The sequence below is a fragment of the Hippoglossus stenolepis genome, chromosome 2, assembly GCF_022539355.2.
Source record: "Hippoglossus stenolepis isolate QCI-W04-F060 chromosome 2, HSTE1.2, whole genome shotgun sequence".
Taxonomy (NCBI): Eukaryota; Metazoa; Chordata; class Actinopteri; order Pleuronectiformes; family Pleuronectidae; genus Hippoglossus; species Hippoglossus stenolepis.
This window is the reverse complement of record NC_061484.1, coordinates 11,191,979-11,217,160: the sequence shown is the minus strand read 5'-3', so window position 1 is coordinate 11,217,160 and position 25,182 is coordinate 11,191,979. Positions and strand designations below refer to the sequence as shown.

The 25,182-nt window shown below is 38.3% G+C and overlaps 2 protein-coding genes across 2 annotated transcripts in view; both read right to left on the bottom strand.

Moving 5' to 3' along the window:
* rbm20 (RNA binding motif protein 20) overlaps positions 1 to 7,145 on the bottom strand; it is a 49,720-nt gene extending 42,575 nt beyond the window's left edge. The window contains exon 1 of the mRNA XM_035177217.2: positions 6,488 to 7,145. Coding sequence (XP_035033108.1) covers positions 6,488 to 6,609 — 122 coding nt within the window. The 5' untranslated portion in view covers positions 6,610 to 7,145. The remainder of the gene's footprint in view (positions 1 to 6,487) is intronic.
* Positions 7,146 to 18,900: 11,755 nt separating this feature from the next.
* smc3 (structural maintenance of chromosomes 3) overlaps positions 18,901 to 25,182 on the bottom strand; it is a 28,128-nt gene continuing 21,846 nt past the window's right edge. The window contains exons 25-29 of the mRNA XM_035174383.2: positions 23,496 to 23,708; positions 22,805 to 22,996; positions 21,948 to 22,125; positions 21,530 to 21,636; positions 18,901 to 20,025 (exon numbers count right to left, since the gene is read on the bottom strand). Of these exons, the coding sequence (XP_035030274.1) occupies positions 19,954 to 20,025; positions 21,530 to 21,636; positions 21,948 to 22,125; positions 22,805 to 22,996; positions 23,496 to 23,708 (762 nt within the window). The 3' untranslated portion in view covers positions 18,901 to 19,953. The remainder of the gene's footprint in view (positions 20,026 to 21,529; positions 21,637 to 21,947; positions 22,126 to 22,804; positions 22,997 to 23,495; positions 23,709 to 25,182) is intronic.

The following is a 25,182-nucleotide window of genomic DNA, read 5'->3' as shown; positions in this document are numbered from 1 at the left end:
GTAAAATGTTCATTTCAAAATAGTATCTTAATGAAAAAAATTGTACAGAGTGGTAATATCTGAACAGTTCATCAACTGTCTTCCATGCTGACATACACTGCTGAAACATTAACAGCAACACTGAATAAATTCAGCTGATTATTTTTAATTATCCCCAGATTTCAGTTGGAGCAACTAAACTAAGCTTTTACTGTTGTGATATATGTAGCACTTTGTTACAAGTACAAGTACAAGGCTCAGAATCAGCACATCATAAAAACATCCTGATTTTATTTTTATTTCGTTAGCGCAGTGTTAATGTGTCCCACATGAAAAATGTTCCTTTTAATTTGTTTATGTTGTTAACAATATTCTAAATTATAGTTTTCATATAGTCGTTTTCGGGGGGGCCGGGTGACAAAGTTTACTGTCCACATGGATCCTCTACTGAGTGAAAACAATGTCTGTAGGAGCTTCGTCACACTGGACTGGACTGTCAAAAGCAAGCAGTCTTTAACATAAGCTCTTCTCTCGATCTCTTGAACACATATAGATGTCTAATCAACAATGAGAAGCAGAGGCCTCCTACGTGTCCTTGTCAGAGGAAAATAGCTCAGCAGTGAAAGTAGAGACAAGATCTCAAACAGCATCTGACTCACTTGTGACTCATGAAACCAAATGAGGAGATTAATTATAGAGAATTCAAAGTGCCCACGTACCCGAGCCTACCTACACTACCTGATACTTCACAGTACCTGATCAACGAAAGAAAGCTAAAAACTCAGAAGGGCATATTTAACACAACCTGTTTCATTCCTACTAAATAGTTAAACTACTCTCTCACTGACAAATCTGCCTTTTTTTCTGGTTGAAGGTGGGAAAACAAGATTTCCATACAGTGTTTAAAAAAAATATATTTCTTCTACAAACGAAAAGAAAGAAAAGGGGGTTCGTGCCCAATAATGGGATAACTAAGCTACGATTACAGAACATCATGGAAAAACCTTGCATCCCCTTTTCATTATTGTCACAGGAAATTACATATTATCCATGCAGAATATAAAGTGTTACATTATAAATGTGATGTATCTGTCACTGACGACAACTGTTTGATGAACAAACAACACAAAACAACACAAAGCAGAGCTTAGTCTGAGCTACAGCAGAGTATCCCTGACTTCTGACTCAACAGCAGACAGTTATCTTTATTTTGTGTGTCACAAAAAGTGAAATGGTCCATCATTGGCAAAGTATTTATCTGTTCATGGGAGAGAACGGTTTGAAAAAATTATAACATTACATTATAATTATCAATATCATCACAATATCGTCTAAGTAAATTCAATCTATGTCAGTTCTCAATAATACAGCAACTAGAGATTCTGTCCCATTTCTGTCCATCAGTCATTCTATGAATGACATCTGGTCTCAGGAGCCTTGCATGAGTGAATTGATCGGTCCTCCCCAAAACATCTGTCAGAAAAATATGTATAAGATGTTGTTTTATTTTTCATTTTATAATTTAATTCTGTAAGGAAATAACTGACTAACTTCACAGTCGCTATGCGCACACATAGAGAATTTAAGATATTTACTATTATTGAGAAAATGTCACACTTGGATGTTTGTATCATTTATTAACAAGTCTAGCAGCCTGCACGGCAGTGCATTAACCTCCCTTCAAATTTAGATTGTTGTTCACACCAAGCTTACAAATTCTGCCAGCTCATATATTTAAGCGTCAATGACAGTGAAGGTACTGAGGACAATGCAACAGCCTCTCAAAGTTATCTGCAAATCTCACTGTAGATAAAACACAGAGGGGAATCTTTCTATTGTATCTGCTATCTTTTAATGTTAGTGCAGTGTATGAAGACATATAAGCCTCCTTAACTCTGTCCACTGTCATTGTTCCAGATATTTAGCCTCGCTAAGTCGACCAACTCAACGCCATGCGAACCTTTATGCACTATAAGACTCTGTGGTCCAGGATGAGAACCAGACAAATATCTGCAGCACAGTTGTTCATGTTTACTGATAAAATCTGTCATCACAAGGTTGAACAATATCCAGCAAAACAGTCAAATGGAAGTCAAATACAAAACTGACTAAAAACAGTTTTATGATCCAAAAAACAATGGAAGCTGCAGTAGGAAACATTTCAATACTTTAGCAGCTTGAATCCAGGATGTAATGGTGTTTTTATGAAAATGTTTTAAAGACTGTATGCTCTATGTTTTGAGAATATGTTTGAATTTTTTTGGCAATGGAATTAATCATAGTGTCCATGATGTTTTGATTTAACGGATTTGTTGAAGAGCTTAAAAAAAATAACACTTCAATCCACCATAAATATAATGCCGTATTGTGCAAAACAATTTTGGGCATCATGAATCAAAATGGCTAATATAGTTAACTAAGCTTTACATTACATTGTTTTTATATTACATTGATTTGAGCTTTTGTCTTATTTACAATAAGTGCATTCAAACTTTAGAGGAACAAAAACTAGAAGTCGCCCTAATTATTCCACATAAATGTGAAGTTAATCTTTAGCTGTTACACTGAATCACATTGAGTCATAGTACAGTGATAGTGAGTTTTATGTACCTCCACAAACTAGACATGTTTACGCTTTACACATGAACTTTATGCTGATTTAATGATCTGATTTAAGGGTACACCACAGACTTGACTTATGTCTCTGTCATGGGGGACGCCAAAATGGCCATGGCAACTATGAGGCCTCAGAGGTCCCTGTCTGGTGCCATGCAACTGTCAGCCGTTTAACATCAAGATTAGCCGCAGTTGCTGCCACGTGTCAACACAGCAATGAACACATGCTTAAGGTGCTGGTGGGGGAGGGAGATAGTTGTAAGACAACAGGAGGTGACACAAAATAAATACACAATGGCTGAAAGCAAATGGAAGACACCTATGAGTGAGGCCTGGTCCCAACCAATCCACTGCCACTCGTAGCTGTGCTGATACTGGCTGCTGCTGGAGAAGAGATAACATCTCGTCCCTGGGGCAGTGAGGATTTCATGTTAATACCACAAAGTCCCCCTAATGGTGTTTTAAAAATGGCAGCCACGCCGAGTGTTGTTTATACGATTCCTTTCCTTTTCATGCAACCGCTTGGGATAAACTATGAACAACTGTTGAGTGAAAGAAAAAAAAACATCAACATCCCTCTCTGAAATAACACAATTAAATACTCATGGCATTTATTTTGCTCAGCCTTGTTCAAACAAATGCCACAGGTTTCAAAGAAGACCCCTACTGTCACAGAGCTGTAAAGCCTGCTCACTAATCAATCGTCACATCTAAGTCCAGACAAGCATGTGGCCAGAGCCATGTGAAGTCCATCAAATTAGCTCTTTCTAATGGGAGAGGACTGAAACTCTCACCTTGCCAGTCAAATTGAGTTACCTATGGGGATATGTTCCAATATTTATAAAGACTTAACCACATACTTAGACAGACAGAGATAGAGGGGCAGACAGAGAGATCAATGTGGCCTCTTTCCGTTGTTTTTGTGATATGACCATAACACAAGTGTTATTTCATTTTTACACCTAGTTTTACAAAAGGAAAGCTTTACAACTTTACAGATTTACAGCAGAAGGCACGTTTTATTATACTGGGTGTCATGAAGGCAATATAACAACATTTGGTGCCTTCAGGTTAAGTCAATAAACGAAGCTGCAGCTTTCCGACAGTTCAAGAAGAGAAGAAACACGTACGCACAAATTAGGTTGAATTTTTGTCCCAAAACTACAATTGGGTGGGATTTACCATTCCTGTGACATTTCCACAAGTTAGTGTACTGATGAGGGGCTGCAGGGACTGTGGTCTGCTGAGACAACTTTCCCCTCTATGACATAGTGATATAGAGCCAGCAGGTGGGGACGAGCACTAAGACGTAAAGCAGGAAAACAAGGGAAAGTATGAACCCTAATGTGAAAATGATTAGGCAAAACATGTTAGCCATGCTTAACTAATCTCTCTGACCACAAATCTCTTGAAGTACTCATCACCGAACCAAATGAAAAGCAGGACTGTCAACCCACAACTCTGACCACCTGGATCCTTTAGTCGCATTACTCATCATACCACATGGCTCGGACTCGTCTTGCTCGCCTGTGTCCAATATAAGGCGCTACATTCACAAGATCAATAATCTTATGTTATTTTCTAGCTTTAACTTAACAGCTACCAGTGTTTATTTTTTCACAGATTTACACAGTGGTCCGTGTACTTAACAGCCACATGGACAAGAATGCATAATGCACCAAACCCACAATAACTATATAAAAAGTCTTAACACATCATTTTAGCCTTTGACCCTATTTGTTTTTTTGTTTTGTTTTTTAGCTAATTCACACCAGATTATTTCAGATCATCTGCATTATACTAATATTAATTCCACTCTAGCTGAGTAAAGTGGTATTTAAAAAACTGATTTGAAAAACAGGGAGATCTAGATATGTATAGATATATAGAACCTGATGTAACATATTCTTAACGCTTTATGTCTCGTATTCTGCATTGTACTCGCAAATCACTTCCTTTATGCAATTACACACATACAGAAATTAATACAACCGACCCCAGATGGCATCTTCAGAAAATGAAAACAAAGAACAGGTTTTATGACGCATTCCCTTAAGAGCAGAACAAAAGAAATTAAGACCCAACATTATCCTGTAACAGTATACAGTGAACGAAAAGACCTTGACAGGTGTTGAGAAGGTTCTCAATACACAGGAAGTCTGAGCCTAGTAATATTGGGAGACAAAAATGTAATTATTAAGTAAAAAGAAACGAACATATATAAGCTACTCCACTGCAGGTTAAATAAATGGTGTGATCACGTGCATGAATCCGTTTGTAATCGATTAGTTTATACATCATAATTTATCAAATCTAGAGGCTGTTGTTTGCTGTAGAGATTGTAAAACCCATGTGGCAAATTAGTTATTAATGATACTGAACTATATTTAAAAAACTGACTTGATTTACTATATTGTAAATCTACAATACTAGCCATGGAAAGCCAATGAATTAACTAGCGTGTAACTGTAACTTATAAGTAGCAGTAACAGTACAGTTAAAATGGAATCATTTTACCCACTTATGTATTTTGCCTTTAGCGGTTGTGTGTGAATGGACAAAAATATCTAACGGAAGAAATCTGATTAGCTAATACAATCTTTTTTTCAAAATCCTGCTGATACAGCAGTGCGTCCATAAGTTATTCATGATCTAAGTAAAGCAGCAGGTTTAAATCCATGTAGGGACTTTTACTTTGTTATTCAGCAAATAAAATTAAACATGCCACTAACACAACATACAGAAAATATACAATCACATTGTGATCTTATTCATTATCTTCTCTGTGTCTATGACAAATCCTTACTCAGTGCAGTTTGCTTAAAGTACACAGTTCATCACGCATCAGGACAGCAAGGGACGACACTGTCTTAAATACACTCAATCTGACATACTACAAATTACATGCATGGTCACATTGCCTTTTGCTAATGTTTAAATGAAAAATAATCAGTCCTCATCAAAAATAAACTCTTTAGAAAAAAGTAATAGTGCTTAAAAATTTGCTAAATACAATATAGAGCTCTGATTTTGCATTAGCATTTATGGCACTTTTTGATTTTGGATTATAGCTAAAATATGGGACATGAAATGTTTTGAGTATAAGTATTTTAAAACCTCACACCATGTTAAAGCGTTGACACACTTTCACAGCAAGAGGCCTAATGACTTTACCACATGCATTTTTGTCCAACATGAATTAATGCGGTCTTATATTGTACATAACGGAAACCATTATATGTAGTATATGTGCATGTGTATAACAAAGTTCAAACAACAAATAATAACACATTCATTTATGTACATTACTGTATGAAAATACCATTTATACCCCTATAGTGAAAGATGCTAAATGTGAGATAACATCGCAACAGGCAGTGAAATTAATTACATTTAATATAAAAAAGTTTTTGAGCAGTTTTGAACCCTTATATGCTGAGTGTGCTTGTTATTTTTTGTATCTTTTCATTAAAAGTAAAACATTAAAAAAGTTTTACACACTTGATTTACTACTCTTTCATATGTCTTTTTTTTTACTTTAACAATAGAGTCCAGTATGTTCAACTCCACAGTGCTGCATAAATACTCCGGTGCTTCACGGGAAGAATCAAAATACTTTGTTGTTGATAAAGACATCAAATTCAGACCAGACAGATTGCAGGACATTTCGTGCAGGTGGACATTCCAGTGCAGATGTAATTCATTGTCCATTAATACTCCCGACCAGCACAGCTACTCTAGAAATGTGTGTATTCATGAATGGCATCACTCAAATCCCTGTGGAACAAATTCATTTTTCATACAGCCATGTGAGCACACATGTGCCTGCCCTGCCCTGTACACAACACTGTACACAACTTCTGATTCTGTGTTGGACATAATTTCCTCTTACCTCTGCAAGAGTTCACCCGTTGTCTCAGGTGGATATCCGCCACTTTGTCCTTTTCCCAGCATTTTTGTATGGCCTTTCTTGAGAGTGTCAGTGCTACTTGTCCGATCCCAAGATTGCTGCATGGCAAAACAAACTCCCTAGCACCACCTGCAGCCTTCACACCCCGACCTCCAAAAAACACCCCCCTCAAAAATAACTACCACGATCCCAAGACAGCAAATCCTGATGAGGCAACTTTCTCTAGCCTGCTCTGGTTCTCTCTCCCCTCACTACATGGACAGATGACAGAAAGGCCAGCAGGCAGGAAGAGAGCGGCTGGTGAGCACTTCAGCAGGGGCTCTTCCTCAAAGCTACTCCGGATCGACAGCAACAAAGCCAGCAAAGCCCCTTTAGCCTCTCCGCTCCAGATCTCTGTCCCTGTCCACTACGCCATATACACTTCCAAGACTTTTCTCCACTTCCCCTTAGCTGTCCAGTGTCAAATCAAAGCAGAGTCTCTTCAAAGGGAAACAGGAGGTTGACTGAGGGAAGTTAAAGAGGGAATAAAAGAGAGGTGGGCTCAGGGGACGGCACGAGGGGGGTGAGTTGAAAGAGAACAACTGGGAGACCCAGTACGGGACAACTCCACACGGCACAACAACAGGGACAAGAGAGTCCCACCGGCCACTGTTGATTATCACCTCTAAAGTCACACACAAACACACCCACAGACACCCACAGACACACGCACCCTCGCATAGTCTGGCCAATGGCGGGATGCACTGGGGTTCTGGGAAAGCCATCAGTCACTCGGTAGGTATCTATATTAATTTAGCTGCTGAATCATTGGAGGAGTCCAGTCTCCAGCCACTGGAACACAGCGTTGGATTTTTCACATTTTGAAATAGTCTGGGGTTTCAAATCTGTGAGCCAAAAGGTAGGGCTGTTCGATAATAACTCAGTGAAAGGGGGGAGAACAGCACTGAGTGGTAGCACATCACTAATCCTTAATGGTACACAACACCTCAAAAAGGAAGAGACACAGTCTAGGTCATTTAGTAATTTGGTAGAGGGGGTAATATTGTGAATGGGAATCAAGACTGTATCTTAAGAATCAGCTGGAGAATCTTAGTTTTACTTTCTTCTGAAGGCTGAAAGAATATTACAGGAAACATGACTATTTCCAGAAACATATTAAAAGCAGTATAAACCATAATACTGTGCAACTACTTGCTTTGATTTAAGATTTGCAACAACCTAACATTTTAAATAGATAAATCATAGTAAGAATAGATAGATTATACACATTCATTTGTTCATAAAAAGGTGATTTGGCTAATTTGTTTTAACCTTGACATTACATTATATTACATATCATTAAGCTTTTATCCAAAGCAACCTACAATAAGTGCATTTAACCATAAAACTCAGAACAGCAAGAATCAAATAAGGACAAGCCAGAGACTAGGCTGTCAAACACACACACACACACACACACACACACACACACACACACACACACACACACACACACACACACACACACACACACACACACACACACACACACACACACACACACACACACACACACACACACACACACACACACACGGTTAATGAGTATGTTTCTAGCCTGCTAATAGCTAATGCCAGTTGATTTGGGGCAGATAAACACAGACTGCACACAGTCTCAGACAGGAACAAAGAGTGATCAAATTGGATCAAATGAGGCAAATACTTTTTAATTTGCATTCTGTCTGATCAAACATGACTGATAATTCTCAAAAGTGTGAGTAAGTTTTGACATATCATCACTAAGAGAAGGCTCAGTCATGCAACTCTCAACTGAAAAAGAATTTACCTGAGAATAAGGGTGCAAAGGGTGCAAACAAGTAGTCCTTTACTACTCCTGTACATTATTCAGTCTTGACCTTAATTATTCCTGCTCAGATCTCACAACAAGCTGCCTCCCAGCACTGAACAAGGAGCTGAATTATAAATGTGTTAATACAGAGGGTATCTGAACGGTTCCATACTGACAACAACCAGGAAACTCACTACGCATTGTGTGCGAGCGTGCATGCATATATCCATGTGACAAGTCTACATAACAATCCCCCCTCCCGAACGCTTATTTTTGGCCCTGGGAGAAAGCAGATACCACTGTAGCATGGAGGGGTTTCTATAATGGTGTATGCCTGGATGACTCAGTGTGAAGCATGGCAGTAACAGATATAGATTACAATTAAACCGTTTGTCCAGTGAATCCTTCAATCTTTTAAAACCATCAAACTCCACGTCTGCAACACAATAAAACACCCACACCGACGTTCAATAAAAATACAGTGTCACTTCTCTACTTAACAAAGGTAGAGACTTAATTCACTTAATTTAGAAATTCATGTTTGTAGACAATAAAATATAAAAATATTGGACACTATGTTAAATTTGCAGCAATTCAAAGAATGGAAAAAGACAACCATGTTAAAGAACGTTACAGTCATTCATCTGAGTGAGTCTCTATCAGTCTGTGCACAAACAATGTTCCTAATGTGTATGGTAGCTGTAGTCCATCAGAATACACATAAAGCCTCCTCACTGCTCTAAAACTGCGCTCTCAAACAACATTTCCCATGATTCACTGATGCAGTCCCACTAGCTAACATTAGCACAGTCATATGAACTAAGGACACGCTGCGAAGTGATCTGTCGTATCCAGTGTAGCCAGCTGTGGTTGGAAAGCCGAGTTAGTGGAAGTCATTTTTTGATGATGAGGAGTGGCAGCAGGAGGAAGGAATAACAGAGAACTAAACGATTACAAAAGTGAGTTAAGTCCGAGTCGCGGCTTCGCATTACTCAGAGCAAGTCAGGTCTCAAAGACTCAGCTCTCAATGGCAAAATAATCTGGATATGAAGATAGGGGAGCAAACAAGTGGTGGACCTTTACTTTTATGTATAACATTTGTTTTCAAATGTGTTTAAATTTGTTTCTTGTAACTTGTATACATCAACAGTACATGTTACTTTTGTTGTATTGTGTTTTTTACCTTTGTAATTATTTACTCTCACTCTATATATATATATATATATATATGGCAATTCATCTTTTGAAGAAATGTAATTTACTCAGAATACCAGAGTATACTACTTAATATCCAACCTTTCTAACAAAAAATAGGAATGAAAAACCCTACTAGCTAGACTTGGAGATTTTAATTGACAGGAGAAGTTGGATATGCTGATGAAATATATGAATGAATTTGACTGCTGAAATACTTTTAATTTCTGTTCTTATTTTTAATGTATTTTTGAAAATGATGACAAGCTAGGGCTGGGCAACAAAACAAAAACAATAATAATAGCAATGGCAACACGGGCAACACACAACAGCAGCTTGATCCTATAACAAAGTCTGATATATAGTGATATAATGGTTATGCATTGTGTAAGTGCAGTGAAGAGGTAAAACACATAATTGATCAACCTCAGATTTGTTAAATGTTTTGCTGTTTAGCAGGAGTTTGTCATTCTCTGCCCATAAAGAAGAATTTAAAACCACAACCTTCACTCAGGAGCAAAAATCAGTCTTTAAACATAAAAGAAACAATAATGTAACATTTCGTGATAGTTCTCAATATCGACTGATATGGAAATCTTTATTTTACTTTAATTGTATGTCATATTGCCCGGTCCTATGACAGAATTTAACGATCTGAGGCCAGAACTTTGTATTTGTAAGTGTGTCCGGATATAAGACTGCAGGTCATGTGTCCAACCTGGTATGTGCAGTATATCTTACCATGCATGCGGTCATTAAGAGGAAATTGAGAGGTATTTAGAGTGTTTCTAGTTTTACAGGGATAAAGGGAACACATTTTTGTCCTAATCTTGTTGGATGAATAATGTAATGGCAACACAAGTTCTCCATATCAGTATCACCATTATGTTTTGTGACAAAAAAATTCTGTGAAACAAAGAAACCAAAGCAAATCCATACGATTCGCCAAATGCTGAAACAAGACTGTGCGGAGTTAAGCACAGCTCCCTTTTCCCAGCGATCAGTTTTCCAGAAAATGCTCCCAGTGCAGCTGAGAGCGCCTCATGCAGCAGGGCGTTCCCATGAAGAGGGGAATGTTTATTTTGCAGAGGATTTAAGCTGACATGTGTGAAGCCATTTAGCAGACTTAGTCTGTTAATTAAAAGCCATCTAATTTTCTACCTTTAGCCTCATTACAGTGAGACCTCTATGAGAACTGAGCAGGCCACAGTATGCGACAAGCCAAAGCTCACAAATTCATTAACGTGCACATGCGACACACACATGCACAGTCAAGGTCAAACGTGGCTTTGGTCATTGCATGAGAAGATGGAAGCTATTTCAGCAGGCTGTGTGTGTAACATACCCCAATGTACAGAAGTGTTTATTAGGTTTTGGGTTGAATTGGATCTTTCATTGTATCAATTTTATATGAAAATTAAACAAAAACGTTTCTTTATAATTCATTTAAAAAAAATGAATTCATCTGAAGAAATGGAGATGAGTATTGAAAGTGTAACATGGAAATTAACAGCATTTAAATAGTCCCAGAAAGTAAGGGCATGCAGTTTTCAATTTAGGGTGTTTAAATCCAGAAGCTGCATGACATAAAAAGAAGCTTCACTTTTACCAATTTAAGAACTTGGCCAACCACACGCAGCACACACATATACACAGTCAAGAGGACAAAGACAGGAATCTACATTCAGAAATGTTCATCCACCATCACTACAAAAAGAGACTTTGACAAAAGTCGTTTACCGGGGAGCCACTGGTGCCCTTGTGGCTAACCCAGACATCAGAGAAGTTATGACCTGCCATCAGCATTTGGCCAAGGATCTAGAGAGCACATGACCTCATAAAACCAGCTTAAAAAAGGAATGAGGCACCAGCAATCACTGACAACAACAGCCTCTAAATTCCATTGTTCACGACGGGGCAGCAGTTGCATTTTTTTTACTGTCGAACTAAAATTACACAGTGACACGTGGCATACGGAATGACTATTGTCCAATTGTGTTACTGCTTTTATGAAGGGCAAACACAAAACGGTCTGCGTTAAACAGCCAAAAGTAGACGCGAGTTTGTAAACACTTGATGCTTTACTGACCTGAACAACACTGACACCAGCAGTGAAAACTGCATCAGATCCTGTGCAGATGGTTTTCACCCAAAACCTGACGAGCTTTGAACAGCTGAGAGGACGGAGTTTGTTAACACGCTCAAACTTTACAGACTTGAACTACACTTACAATACATTAACAAGCATATAACTAACTGAGGAGTCTTTAAAAACGTTCTCGTAAAGAAAAGAGATTAAATGGCCATACTAATTTTCTGATATTCAAAAGTACAGTGAGCTGACTGAGTCAATATCAGCTGAAATTGAAATTAGCATTTCAATCCACTGATTTGCCAGTTTATAAGATTCACCTATAAGCTAAAACTAAGGTAGGGTTATACATCAGTGATACATCAGTGGAGATTAAAATTTAAGGTTTTTAATTTAAAATGTTCAACTATTTGATAAATGGAGGATGTGGTTTGTTTAGCTCACTGATGTGAAATAAATGGATAAAATAATAAAACACCTGTGTGTATAACACAACACATGAAGTCAATGGACACCTTTCTATTGTCTTTAAAGATGTAAGTCCTTAGTGCAACATTTAAGAGTATTAATTAGCAAACTGTAACGTTTTACTATTGTCAATAAACGCATTACCTGTTTGTCAAAGGCTTCTAAAGTTACTGTAATGAAATACTTGGTGTTGGGTTGGTCCGAACAAAAGTCAAATGTGTTCAAAGCAATAAACAAAAAAGTGATGTTTGGAAAGTGATGATCAAAATCACAACTAACGCTTAGAACCAAAATGTAAATCATAGAATGAGCTGTCAAAATAACACATACCCATCTCCTCAGGCCTGGAGCTTGGTTCATCAGTGAAACCAGGGGCCAGGTCGGCTGGTGACCTTTGGTTCCATGGGGTCTGAGCCCGGGGCCTCCTGCAGGGCTCCAGGAGCTCAGCAGCAGGCCAGCGGGGGTTAATGTCTGTCCACCTGTCAGCAGATTGGTGTCAGCTACATAAACATCACTCTGAGAGCGTCTCTTCACACAAAGCTAATCACATGATTTAATTAAACTCTCGCTCGGGGTTTTGATTCATATTGTTTCATGTATACGCAAACAACCAGCTCTGCTCCCAGTAGAACTACACACACTCATTATGGACTGAACTGGAGGGAAATTGTATGATCCATTCACTGTACATATTCGCACACTGTACATATGATTTCTTGTTTTCACACTGTATATATTAGTTTTTATTCCATTCATTTATTTATATTTTTTGTATCCTTTCTTACACTTAAGTATTATTATCCTTACACTTATCCTTGCATGTTACTTATTATTACTTACTGATGCCTATTTTTGACTCTTGCTGCTGTAATATTTATTTTGTATACAAGTTTATCTCATTTATCGACCAAACAAATTTTTTTTTAATGAAAACACAAAATCTCAAATCTTGAATGAATATTGCAAGTTTCCCTAATGTGGGACTAATAAAGAAATATCTTATCTTATCTTATTTTATTATAATTGAAGTTAAACTTCATGCAAAAACAAATATAAAGCAGAGTTCTTGGAAGTTCATTCGATTAATTAAAGATTTCACCTCATCAATAACAGGCCTGTGAGGCTAATGTGGCTAACTAGCTAACTTCCTAGCTGACACACTCTTGGAAGATCATTAGCTAATGGAGGAGTTTACCAGGACTGTGAAGAGATGCTGTGGCTACTCAAGCTAACAGCTGATTATCTGCTTTAACTCAAGCAGGATAACTAGTTCGTAGTCACCAGTAAGTCACCACACAGACAAAGAGACATGTTGAATACAAAATCTAGCAAAGCTGCTAACTTCGCACTCTCCAGTTAGCATTAGCTGCTAATCCTTCACACACACACACCTGGCTACATGAGCCACCTGCATCTAGTCAAAACCAACATGGCTGAAAAAGAAGTTCAGCTGTTTATACATCACAACACACACATTAGACATGTTATCTGTCCTACCTGCTCCGAGGAGCATCTCCATGCAGCTCCCCTCGTGTTAGCATGATAGCACTAGCAAACCTTATAGGCCCTTTTTCCCTGAAGACATTTTAATGCGCTGTTTGTACTAGCATTAGCATTAGCGGCTAGTTCTCGTCACTATCTGACATCCAACATTAGCTAAGGCTAGCTTGCTACAACTAATGTAGGGGTTCAAACAGGAAATAAAAACATTGGTAAATAATATAGGAGACTTGTGGTACTATTATATTTTGAACAGTTGACAGAAAGAAGTCATAAGAAGAAGAAGAATAGTGATTATTATTATTATTATTATTAGTAGTAGTAGTAGTAGTAGTAGTAGTATTAGTATTATTGTTATTATTATTATTATTATTATAGAGCAACAAAACACAAAGTGCTTCCCAACATTTAAAGGTCAACATAAAACAAGGCCCTGTATATTACCTCTAGATCCTCAAAGTATGGAGTCATGTTATGAACTTACTTTTGATTTTATGCCTTTTGATACAAGAGTCATTTATGATTGCTCTAGTGTCTCATACAATTATTTATAATGTATTTTTTCATTTATACGTTTATTTCATTCATCGACCAAACAATTTAATAATTAAAATGCAAACACAAAATCCCCAAACTTCAGTGAAAAGGAGCAGGAAGAAGAATAATCTTATATAATCTTCCCCTCTCTCACAAGAAATGTATTAACAATTCAAATGATTCAATAAGATTTGAAATTAAAATAGCTGCAGGCCAACACAGCCCATCACATCCCTCTATTAGTTCCTAAGCTCACAAAATGATTTAACTGTCACAACAAAACAAAACAGAACAAGACTTAATCAACACATTTCATTGTATTTCCTCAACATACTGGCTTTAGTAGTTTTTCAAATATAATATTTGTTTTAGATTGTTTACTTTCTTTGTTGAGATTTTCCATAAACTGAACCCTTTCACTGAAATGAAATGTTCCATCAATTTGCTTCTGAATCTCTTTTTTTTTTTTTTAAGATATCTGTTCTTTATAAGTTATAATGACTTTCTCTTTCTCTGACAAGTCTTTGAATTGATCTAAACAAATGCGTTAATATTGAGTGGGATCAACATTATGTAAAGTTGTCAAACCACAGTGGACAGTCCACTGTGATAGGCCCGCTGTGGGCTCCGCTCTGCTGTGATTACAGAGATTTACAGTAATGAATACGATTATTTTCCCCCAGCACAAAAAAATGCTTATAAAATCATAACTGTCGTCAGTGAATCTTTGCTTGGCAGCGTGCAACGCATCCCTCATCACCACTTCCAGGCCCCAGCTCCGGCTTTTTAGACAGTAACATGAGGAACTTTAACACAGACCAGAATCACACGTCCGTAATCAACAGTGAGAGAAGCAGACAGATGACAGACGTAATGATCGGCTGACAAGCAGAATAACCAGATGGATATGGAGATGACTTTGGAGCAGCGGAGACAGATAGTCAACATGTCAGGCCTACGTAGCAGATGGACCACCATGAAGTGCAAGGCCAGAGTCAATGTGTTCTCAGGGCTTCCTCCTCCTCCTCCTCCTCCTCCTCTTCCTCCTCCTCCTCTTCCTCCTCCCATTCTCCACCACAGTTAATGAGCACCTGCTTGACAACAATTCAACTTGTTTAGACAGTTTTATGTTGTGTTTTATGATAATGAGCTTGACTTAGGGAGCCGGTATTATCTGTTCTCTGTACTGTACAGCACATCGGGCCTGGATGTCGAAGTGGGCAGAATTTCTACTCTGCCCACTCAATTAGTCAACTTTATCCTGTGCCCTTTGAATCTGCCAATCACGTTTGTTTAATTCGCCCCGTCAGAATTTCCTGATTTCTGAAAAAGCTTGGTTGAATTTCCTTTTGTGACGCAATAGCTCTATATTTATTTATTTAATTTTAACACTAACGTGTTTCCGACCACCTAAACATGGTCACATTGTCACATTGCATCCTGCTGATTGTTGTTCATCTTATCTTTACTTGTCTTGCTTTGCTGTAAAAGCACTTTGTAATCTCTGTTTTTAAAAAGTGCTATATGAATAAAGTTTATTATTATATTACTATAATTATATTCTTTAAAACCTGGAAACACAATCAACACTAAGTCCACTGTGTGAAAAAGTACCCACCCCGAATTTCTAATTGCCCCCTTAATCTGAGAAGTCTAGATCCGGGCCTGCTGCACATCCTGACAGGAGTGGGCAGAGAGGCGGGCGGGTGGCTGGAGTATCCAGCCACCGACAATTTACATATTATATACAGTCGTGACACCTACACAAGCAAAAACGGTCTGTGTAAAAGACAACAGTGCAATGTGATAGTGATTTCTTTTGTCTGAATCCAGCTCTACACCTTAGGGATGTGGTGGAACAGGAGATGAATGCAGCTGACAAATCTGCAGAAAAGGGAAAACCTGTTTTATTCTTATATTTCTTATATTCTCACCAGGTTAGAGACATATTTACTCTTTCAGTATCTGTAACACATAGATGGATGGAAGCACATGAAAGTCTGGGAATACAGCAGAGCAGATAGGCAGTGATATGGAGCGTCGCTCTTCCCCGAGCCTCATCATCTGTCAGCTGACTTGGGGACAGACAGCTGGGTGCGGGGTAGTTGATATATGACGGGCAGAGCAACAGATCTGCTCTCTGCTGGCAGGTCACAGAGGGATGAGGTGTGCTGTCAGTACCGCACCGGGCTGACGTGTTGGCACTCTGCTTTTTTTTTCTTTCAACCAGCTGACTGTGAGGACAGTGCAGGTCACATGTAATGAAATCAGACAATTATCAACTGTAAAGGTGGTACAACACATGATGTACATACCTGCACATATCACCCTCCTGCTTCTTTCTGTTTTTGCTGCTTGGTGCTTTAGCATCAAAATGTAGCTTATTACAGACTAGATACTTGAATCACTCTCCCCACAATGAACACGTGACTATGCTTTGCTCGGCCAGTTTCAAACACACATCTGGCATCAAATCAGTTGAAATTAAATATTATGTTTATCACCCATTATTTTATTATTTCATAAAAGATTCTTGAATTGCAGTACAACGTACTGACAACGTACTGACCGAGGTTTGTTTTCTTTATGTTTTTCTCTCTTTATTATCTTATTACTTGCACCAAGAACATTAGGTTTTCACCCCTGTATGTTTGTTTGTTATTCAGCGGGAGTCCACAAAAACTGCACAACAGATTTCCATGACACTTGGTGGAAAGATGACACATCGGACACCATGTAAATTTGTCATGGAACTAGACAAGGGGACATAATGTGATACTTAATAGGGGACAGAAGACAGTTAGTATTCATTTTTGTTCTCTCCAATATACAAATTGATCTGAGGTTGTAACCGTATATAATTTACCAACTCATCACAAATATGTCTCCAGAATATGACTGGAGATTATAAGCCCTGTATATTATCTGGAGAGCCTTAAAGTGTGGAGTCATGCTAAGAAATTACTTTTGATGTTATGCTTTTTGATATAAGCGTAATTCATTATTGATGCAATGTCTCGTAAAATTATATTTTCCTTAACATTGCAAAATATGGCACTACTTTAGGGGGCTGATATTCATGAGTGTGTGCAATTTGGTGCAGATCCAAATACAAATCTACATCTAGCAGATGTAAATATGGTTTCATAAGAGGACTGTTGAGCCTCGGTGGAGGCCATTTCATCACATGTAAACTGAAATCATTTTGAATTGCCTTGTTATTGAAAGGTGATCTACAAAGAAACTGTCAGACCTTCCTGTCTCTCTCCAATCTCTGTTAACAGGTGGATAAATTCAATTAAGGCTAATGAATAGTCATATTTGCATTATCGTATTTCAGGCAAATGATGCTCTCGCGCAGCACAACTCAGAGTGATTGACATTGTGTAATTTGCATCTGACAGATAATCAGGGATAAATAGGTGACATTTACAACATGTAAATTTGTGTTCCTCACACTACAAGTGTAAAAATGTAAATAAATGTTCCTTAAATACCAGAATATCGCCTGTGGGAGAGAAAACGTCGGTGGAACAACAGCTGAGAACTGGGATGGGGTGGAATGGGGGGTTGTTATTTCTATTTGCACTTCAGAAGTGTGAATTGTTTGTGGGAGAAGCTGAAGGAGAGCAGCACTGCAGAGGTGGTGTAATGTGGATCCTGACATACAGTAGAGAGCCTCGGAGTCTGAGGTAAAATGTCTTCATGGTTTGTTTTGGTTTCGCTCTCACTGTTCATCTGACACAAACTTCACACAAGAGCCACATCAACTCTAACCACAGAACATGGTGTCATAGAGTGAGGTATCATGCTCATGAAAACTCAGCTCTGGGTCCCTCTGCTTTCAAAGGTTAAAAGCAGCTGACGTAAGGTTCCATGTGAGACCTGCGGGCGGGGATGTTCTGGGGTCTGAGGTATTGCAATGAGCATCTACCAATCCAAGAAGGTCACGACCTTTCAGATACAGTACGTGTCAGTGCAAGGTGATGTTACACCAGAGCGACAGCTACGCCATGCAGGATCTCCCCTGGCACGCTGCATTTCAACAGGATCCCTGATATCAACAGAATATAACAGAGGTGTAAGGGCTGTGTAAGTTGTGCAGGATTGTGACCTTGATGCCAGATGGTTGATGATCTCGTGTCTACTGTGTGTATGTGCCGTGTGTAAAGCTGCCGTGGGAGCAGTTTCCTCCACTGGACATTTCAACACTAATTTTATATAATTTGTAGAATATAAAAATTAACAAAAAAAATCTAAAATTACAAAAAACATTTAGATACGATATAATAATGAAAACATATGATGCTCACTGAAGTTCGCCATGTTTGCTCTTAGTGAGAGCGGATTGGTTTCTCCATATTTTAAAGGACTTGACCCATTTAAGATCGTGCATGTTGTGATATGGCACAGATACAATTTATACAAATAAATGGGAACAAATAGAATTTAGTTGAAATTAACTTTTACCTTTTGGTGAATACCAAAATACGAATATTTATGAATCCATTGAAAGAGGTTTCCAAAATACCAGTTATTGAATTATATAAATCTTCTCCCTGTTTATCTATCATATCATATTATGTATGTTCAGTCACACACATTCTCCTCTATAATAACGCATTATCAAATTTCCTCAAAAGTTACATCCAACTCCAAACAGGCAGACCTGTGTAAATACTGCTTTAACCATGTGAGATGTCAGGTATCAGTTGCACAGCACCACCTAGTGGTCCATAAAATGTACACGTCGCATACAGCTGAAGCACACAACAGTTTTAAGTTTTTAAATCTTTTATTATTTTTGTGAGTTTTCCAGTTACATAAAAAAAGAAACAAAACACTTAAAAAAGCAGATTTGAACCTAGGTACAACATATGAGGAGTTTAATCCCAAACAATATATCCATTAAGAAAATAGGCTTACTGCTAAAGTTATGAGTCATTTGAACGCCACTGCATTACTTCTGGTTCTTTAAATATTAAGTCAGGAGGGTTTTGTACATTTTCAAAATTGATATCTGGTGGAATTAAACCTTTCACATATTTGAGTGACCTAAAAACAGGAAATCACACGGTACAGTAACAATCATTAAAAGGAACCAGAACCTGGAAACGTGTTAGCCATGTGGTTATGACAGATACATGTTAGCATTGAGTAAAAAGAGTATACAATACAGGAACCTCAGGGCAAACAGGTACTTTTTTTCTAAGGGTGTCAACAAATACCCAGAACAGCTTAAGACCCGCTCCCCTCCTCTGAGCTTCAAGATTTCTGATAAACTATCTCCATCTCAGTCGTATCAAAAGGGTTTTTATTATACATGGGATGACTCGTTTTCTGAAAAGGTCCTGAGGTTTCTTACCTGCAATGCTGAAAGAACATATAACCTCAGCTCAAGACTAGTGTTTGTTAGAAGAATCCATCAGACTAACACATGAGCTCTCCCCAGGACCTTAACACAGGTTTTAGCGTAAAATAACTACAATTATTGTATTTTCTGAATTCACACAGAGACACTGCAACAAAGGGAAATGTGAGAAAACAAATGCCTCATGGAGATTTTCTACAAAACCACATTCTCTTAAATTTGTACTTTAAACAATGAATAACAAAAACGTTGAGGTGAAGTTTTCTGAGTGTTGTCTCAACGACATTCCAATCCAATCCTCCCATTCAGAGAAAGTTTTTCTTCAACAGGAATATTAAAAGCTGGGGGATTGAGTAAGATATTTCTGTCTTTGGGCCCAGTTGTGAAAGGCTTGGAGCTACGCAGTGCACTGTACAGGTGGGGGGGGGGCGAGGAGGATGATGAAGAGATGAAGACCATTAACCATGGGTGGTGTCGTCCTCCACAAAGTCTTTGGCCTGCTCTGCTGTGATCACATCAATGTGACTCACCTAAATAACAAAAGAAACAAACTGTTAATGACCGAACAATATCTAAACTCTGGTCGCTCTGACTAAACACTGTTGACTTATTTTATGGAACATCAAAAATTCAAGAGGGAGTATTTTCATTTCAGCAGAAAACAAACCTGGTCTACATGAGGAAATGTTAAAGAGTGAATAGAGGAGAATGGACTGAAAACAACTAGGGATGCACAATTTATATCAATCCGATATATTATCGGCCCGATAACGGGAATTTTACATTATTATTTAATTATTGGAATAGGAAATTATAGTCGATAAAGCGTCCGATAAAGACAGCTCTCCTGGTCGCGCTCATGACGTCTATACCAGCGTGATTTGACATCGGAACGGAAAACTGCGTTGCTGTTGTGGAGGTCTTTCACACTTTCAATTCGATTGCAATTTGCAACATAAACTACAGGCTCTGAACTTCTTTTTAAGAAACGTTAAATTGTTATCGGTATCTGCCATGTGGAGCATGTAATTATCAGTCATCGTATCGGCCGAAAAAATCCATAACTACTACTGAAAACTGGGGTGGGTTTCAATCTGTTCACTGCCAAACTTAATTTACAGAAAACAATGACCTAACTGTTCACACTTGTTCATCCTCATCAATTCTTGCTCCTAATACCAGATTTATGTTTTGTTCTGAACCACCACTTATTCAGGGAGGCTGGAGAACATGTATTTAATGCCTTGCTCTGGAGTAAATCAGATGGTCAGAAGGTTAAACACATTAACCCTGAGGGCAGTCTCACAAATTAACCTGGTCCCGAACATCACAAAAATAATGGAGATCATTGTGGATCCAGGAAAACCACATGTTCTATTTCTCCACACAAATGCTGGGAAAAGTGTCAATGGTGAAATTCCTGGGAATCCTCACCACAATGAATGGTCCATTAACACCTCGCACTGGGCGATAAAGCTCAATATCAGCTTGTTCATACGTGGTATTAACATGCATGTTTGATCCAATCACAAGTGGGCAGATCTACATATGCCAGTTCACACTTGACAGTGGGATGCGTCTCACGTGACCACTTGTGATCGGATCTTTCCATCCCACTTAATATGCAAATAAGCACCTACATTACTGCTGCGTGCTAACACCTGATGTGTTGCTTTAGTCAGCCTGAATATACAGATGGGTATGTTTGTGTGTGAGAGTGAGTCAGAAAGAATGTGGCCATATGCGTCTCAGACCACCTCTACATGTGGTCTCAGTTATCACATCTCAAATGCTTCCTCAATGCATCTTGGGAATGTTAATGCCAGATTTGAGCAGGGCCTTTCAGAATGATAAATTGCTTTTTTCCCCCCAGAGCTGTTGCCCCCATCACCCACTCTCACACACCAATAGCTGTTGAGAACGGAAGACTGTTCATATTATAGAATTATTTTACAATTACCAAATCTCATCAAATAAAATTTAACTTGAACAACACTTGATAGTAGAAAATCTGCCCTCAAGCAGAAAACTCACCTTGTTTCTGAACTTCACACCGTAGAACTTGTCGGCGGACTCGAGCAGCTCAGGCCTGAAAGTGGTGGTGATGAACTGGGCGTGGCCGGCCAGTTCCACGATCATGTCTAAAATGGATACAAAATAAATAAGAGATCCGTCATTATTTTCTCAAAAAAGAAAAAATGATGACAACATTTTCTGTTATAGTCACTTGTGACAACATTTTAAAATAAAAATATAATGTATCCAAATCAAGTCCACCCCAAACTGCAGCCACGTTTTCCAAATCATCTGTAGGACATACGTTGATTTACTGTTGGTCTGTGGTATAGTTTATATTAAACTCTACACATTTCTATTTTGCTTGCTCCTCAGAGCAATTCATGTATATTAGAGATTCACCTGTGTCTTTACATATTTATATGCTACACTTTACCTGAGACAGCCTTTCTGTGCTGGGCGTCGAGGGCCTGGTCGATCTCGTCAAACAGGTAGAAAGGGGCGGGGTCACACTTCTGGATGGCAAATATCAGAGCCAGAGCCACCAGAGACTTCTGACCTCCAGACAGCTGCTGCATCTCTCTCATCTCACCCTGCTTCCCTGTGAACGACACCTACACATGACAGAGACAGAGATTAGATTAATTACAGCGAAACTTGCAAGAGAAAGAAACAGAAACACAAAGAAATGTTACTTTTGGTTAAATGACTTCATTATTATTAAATTCTCTGTTTTGGGGATTTGAAGTGATTAAATGCCTCTGTGCCTTTGTGAAAGCTTTGATAACGATTACGATGAATTCAGAGTACAGAGAATCTGGTATTGCTCGTTGTATTTCCACCTTCTCCAATACTCCAGAAATACACATTCACATGTTTCTAGATAAAACACTTAAGGAAACTCGGATGCACTGTGGAAACAGTGACACCAAATGTTCAGCCAGTGATGAAGAGAAGAAGAAATGGAGAAACTCTGATGATTATTCTAATGCTGACCAATCCTATGACTGAATGTGTTGTTTAAATAATGTGAATAACAGCGTAAAGACTCCAGGAAGTTTTTTCTCACCTTCTCTTATACATCTGTTAGTATGTGAATATATAGAAATGCATTTCTAAAATGTTCAGGACTTAAAAACTGAATCAAGAGGCGGTTATGATTTCAACACCTCCCCACTGATTAAAAAAAAATAATAATAATAATAATAATAATAAACATTCAGAAATCATTGTAAAGAACAAGTATTCTCAGACAAAAGATATTAAATAAATAACTGAAAAAAAGACTCATACCCTGATGCCGACTCCGGTGAACTGGTCCACTGATGGAACGCTGCTGTGTGAACCAGAGCCCCTCTCGCTGTCTCCACCGCCCTCACCCTCATCCTGAGACTGGCTGCCTTCAGCATCGCCCTTCTTCATCACCAGTGTAGCTTTTCCACCCGGCACCAGCTTCTGGAAAACTTCACTGAAGTTCTTTGACACCTATCGGAGAGAACCGTACCAAGAGGAGGAGGTACAAAGTGATTAGTCAGGTTAGATTAGAAAGTGTGACTCAAATACAGTATTTTAGATGAATATTACAATGTAAAAATCTGGCCTTACACTTGAATAATATAATATCTGAAATATTATTAGAAGGATGAATAGCTAGGTTAAATCATTGATTCTGCATTACACTGGTTTACAATTTCCTAGTTTAACTCTTAGGGTAATATTTACAGGTTTTCAAGCGAGGCCACACACACACACACACACACACACATTACATTTTGTCTGGTACCAATCAGACACAAAATGCTGTGGCTCCAAGATATTAACGTTTGACAAACTATCTCCCCTATGTCTCGCAAATCCAAGTCTGTCTTGTGGAATCCCCAGTTCCCACAAGCTGACGGATATCAGGCACCTTTACTCAGGCTCAGTAATGTCATGGATGCATGTCCCTGTGGACCCTTTGGACAGACTGTGACCTGCTGCCTACCTGTTTGAAGGTGAGCTGGATGGCCTCGTACTTTCGCAGCTCCAGGACGTTCATGAGCTCCATGATGGATTTGTGGCCACGTTCCAGCTCGTCTTGACGCTTGATCAGTTTTTCCTTCTGCTCAGAGAAGTTGACAAACTGGTCCAGAGCTTTCTTGTTGACGTGACTGTACTTTTTCAGCTCTGTGTTGCACTGCTCCAGTTTTCTGAACAACTGTGGAAAGGAAAAAAGGGAAGAATTCAATCACTGTGAGCTCCGGGGGAAGTCAGGCTGACCCTCTTTATCTTTAAAATTATCCAAACATGTTTATCTTCATTACGCTTGTTAATAATGTGACTTTTAATCAATCTTACGAAGAGTAGATACAATGATTTTAGATTGATTCCATTCTTATCCACATTAAGAACAGTCAATGGATGACCAACACACTGGCAATGAGGTTTTTAAATAATTATCCTGGTTAAATATAATAGAACTTACAAAAAACATTGATAAACGTTTAAAATAATTGATTTCTCATCAAAATATTTAATGTTTAAAAATAAAATCACACATAATTTTTCATTTATGTTGCTGTTACATATGCAGTGTTTGGCAGTTTCCTAAAAGTCATTAAATCAATCAATGCATTAGTGGAAAAGACCCCAAGTTCTTCCCTTTGAAAGCTGCCTCACATACAGAGCAGTGGCTGTAAACTTAACAACAAACAGATTCTTCTCTTAAAATGTCTTCAACCAAAAATTGAATGTGATGGAAGTAAAGACATGAGATAGAAACTGAGGGCAGCACAATGTCAGATAGTGTGATATCGTGATTTAGCTGACAGCGCTGTCAGCAGCCAGGCAGGAGAAACATTCAGGTAGATTTTACAACTGAGCAATAACCAAGACCACAACTTTTACGTTCTCTGACAGCGTTCTTCATCTGGGATGTGAAAACATCACATTTTGACAAAGATGTGCAGGAGCATGGTGCAAGGAGGCTTAACAGACTATGTATGTGGGAGAGTAAATTATACATCTGTCTTGTTTCAGGATAAGGTGTAATGAATCAAATAAAAATCCACAAAAGCTGAACTGAGTCGTGGGGCAGCTCGACTGTACTGCCAGCAAATACTGCTCAAATTATTAGTGGGGAAAAGATCAGTTGTTCAACAGATAATTAATTCATAGTTAACAAAAACTTCTTTTACCAATTTATTAATCGTCTGAGTGATTTCACAAATATATCATCAATGTCAGTTGAATATCTTTTTTAACTGCTGGTCAAAACATATTTTAAGATGTCATTGTTGGCTCTGGAATACCATGATGATTATTGTCTGATACTAGACATGACAACAAATCGATATCAGGAGAAATTAAATCAGTAATGTATTTGCTGCTCTACAATTTTCATGATAATTTAGAGCGAGCAAACTTCTGCCAACAAGTTTTACACCACTTGAGAGAAGTGAGCCTGTATTACTGCTAAGGGTGTTCCAATCTGGATTTTTGGGGTCTATGGCCCAGTTTATGCCTACTTAACATTCATCTTTGGTGATCCAAGGGACCATTTATGATGGAATTTCTCTTCCTCTATATGCAAATAAATACTACAGGGCTGAATCCTACTCAGAATTTTGGCAGTAAATGTCCATTATTACTGTCAAGATGTTCCTTTTTTTCAATTCAGCACCACATTAAAC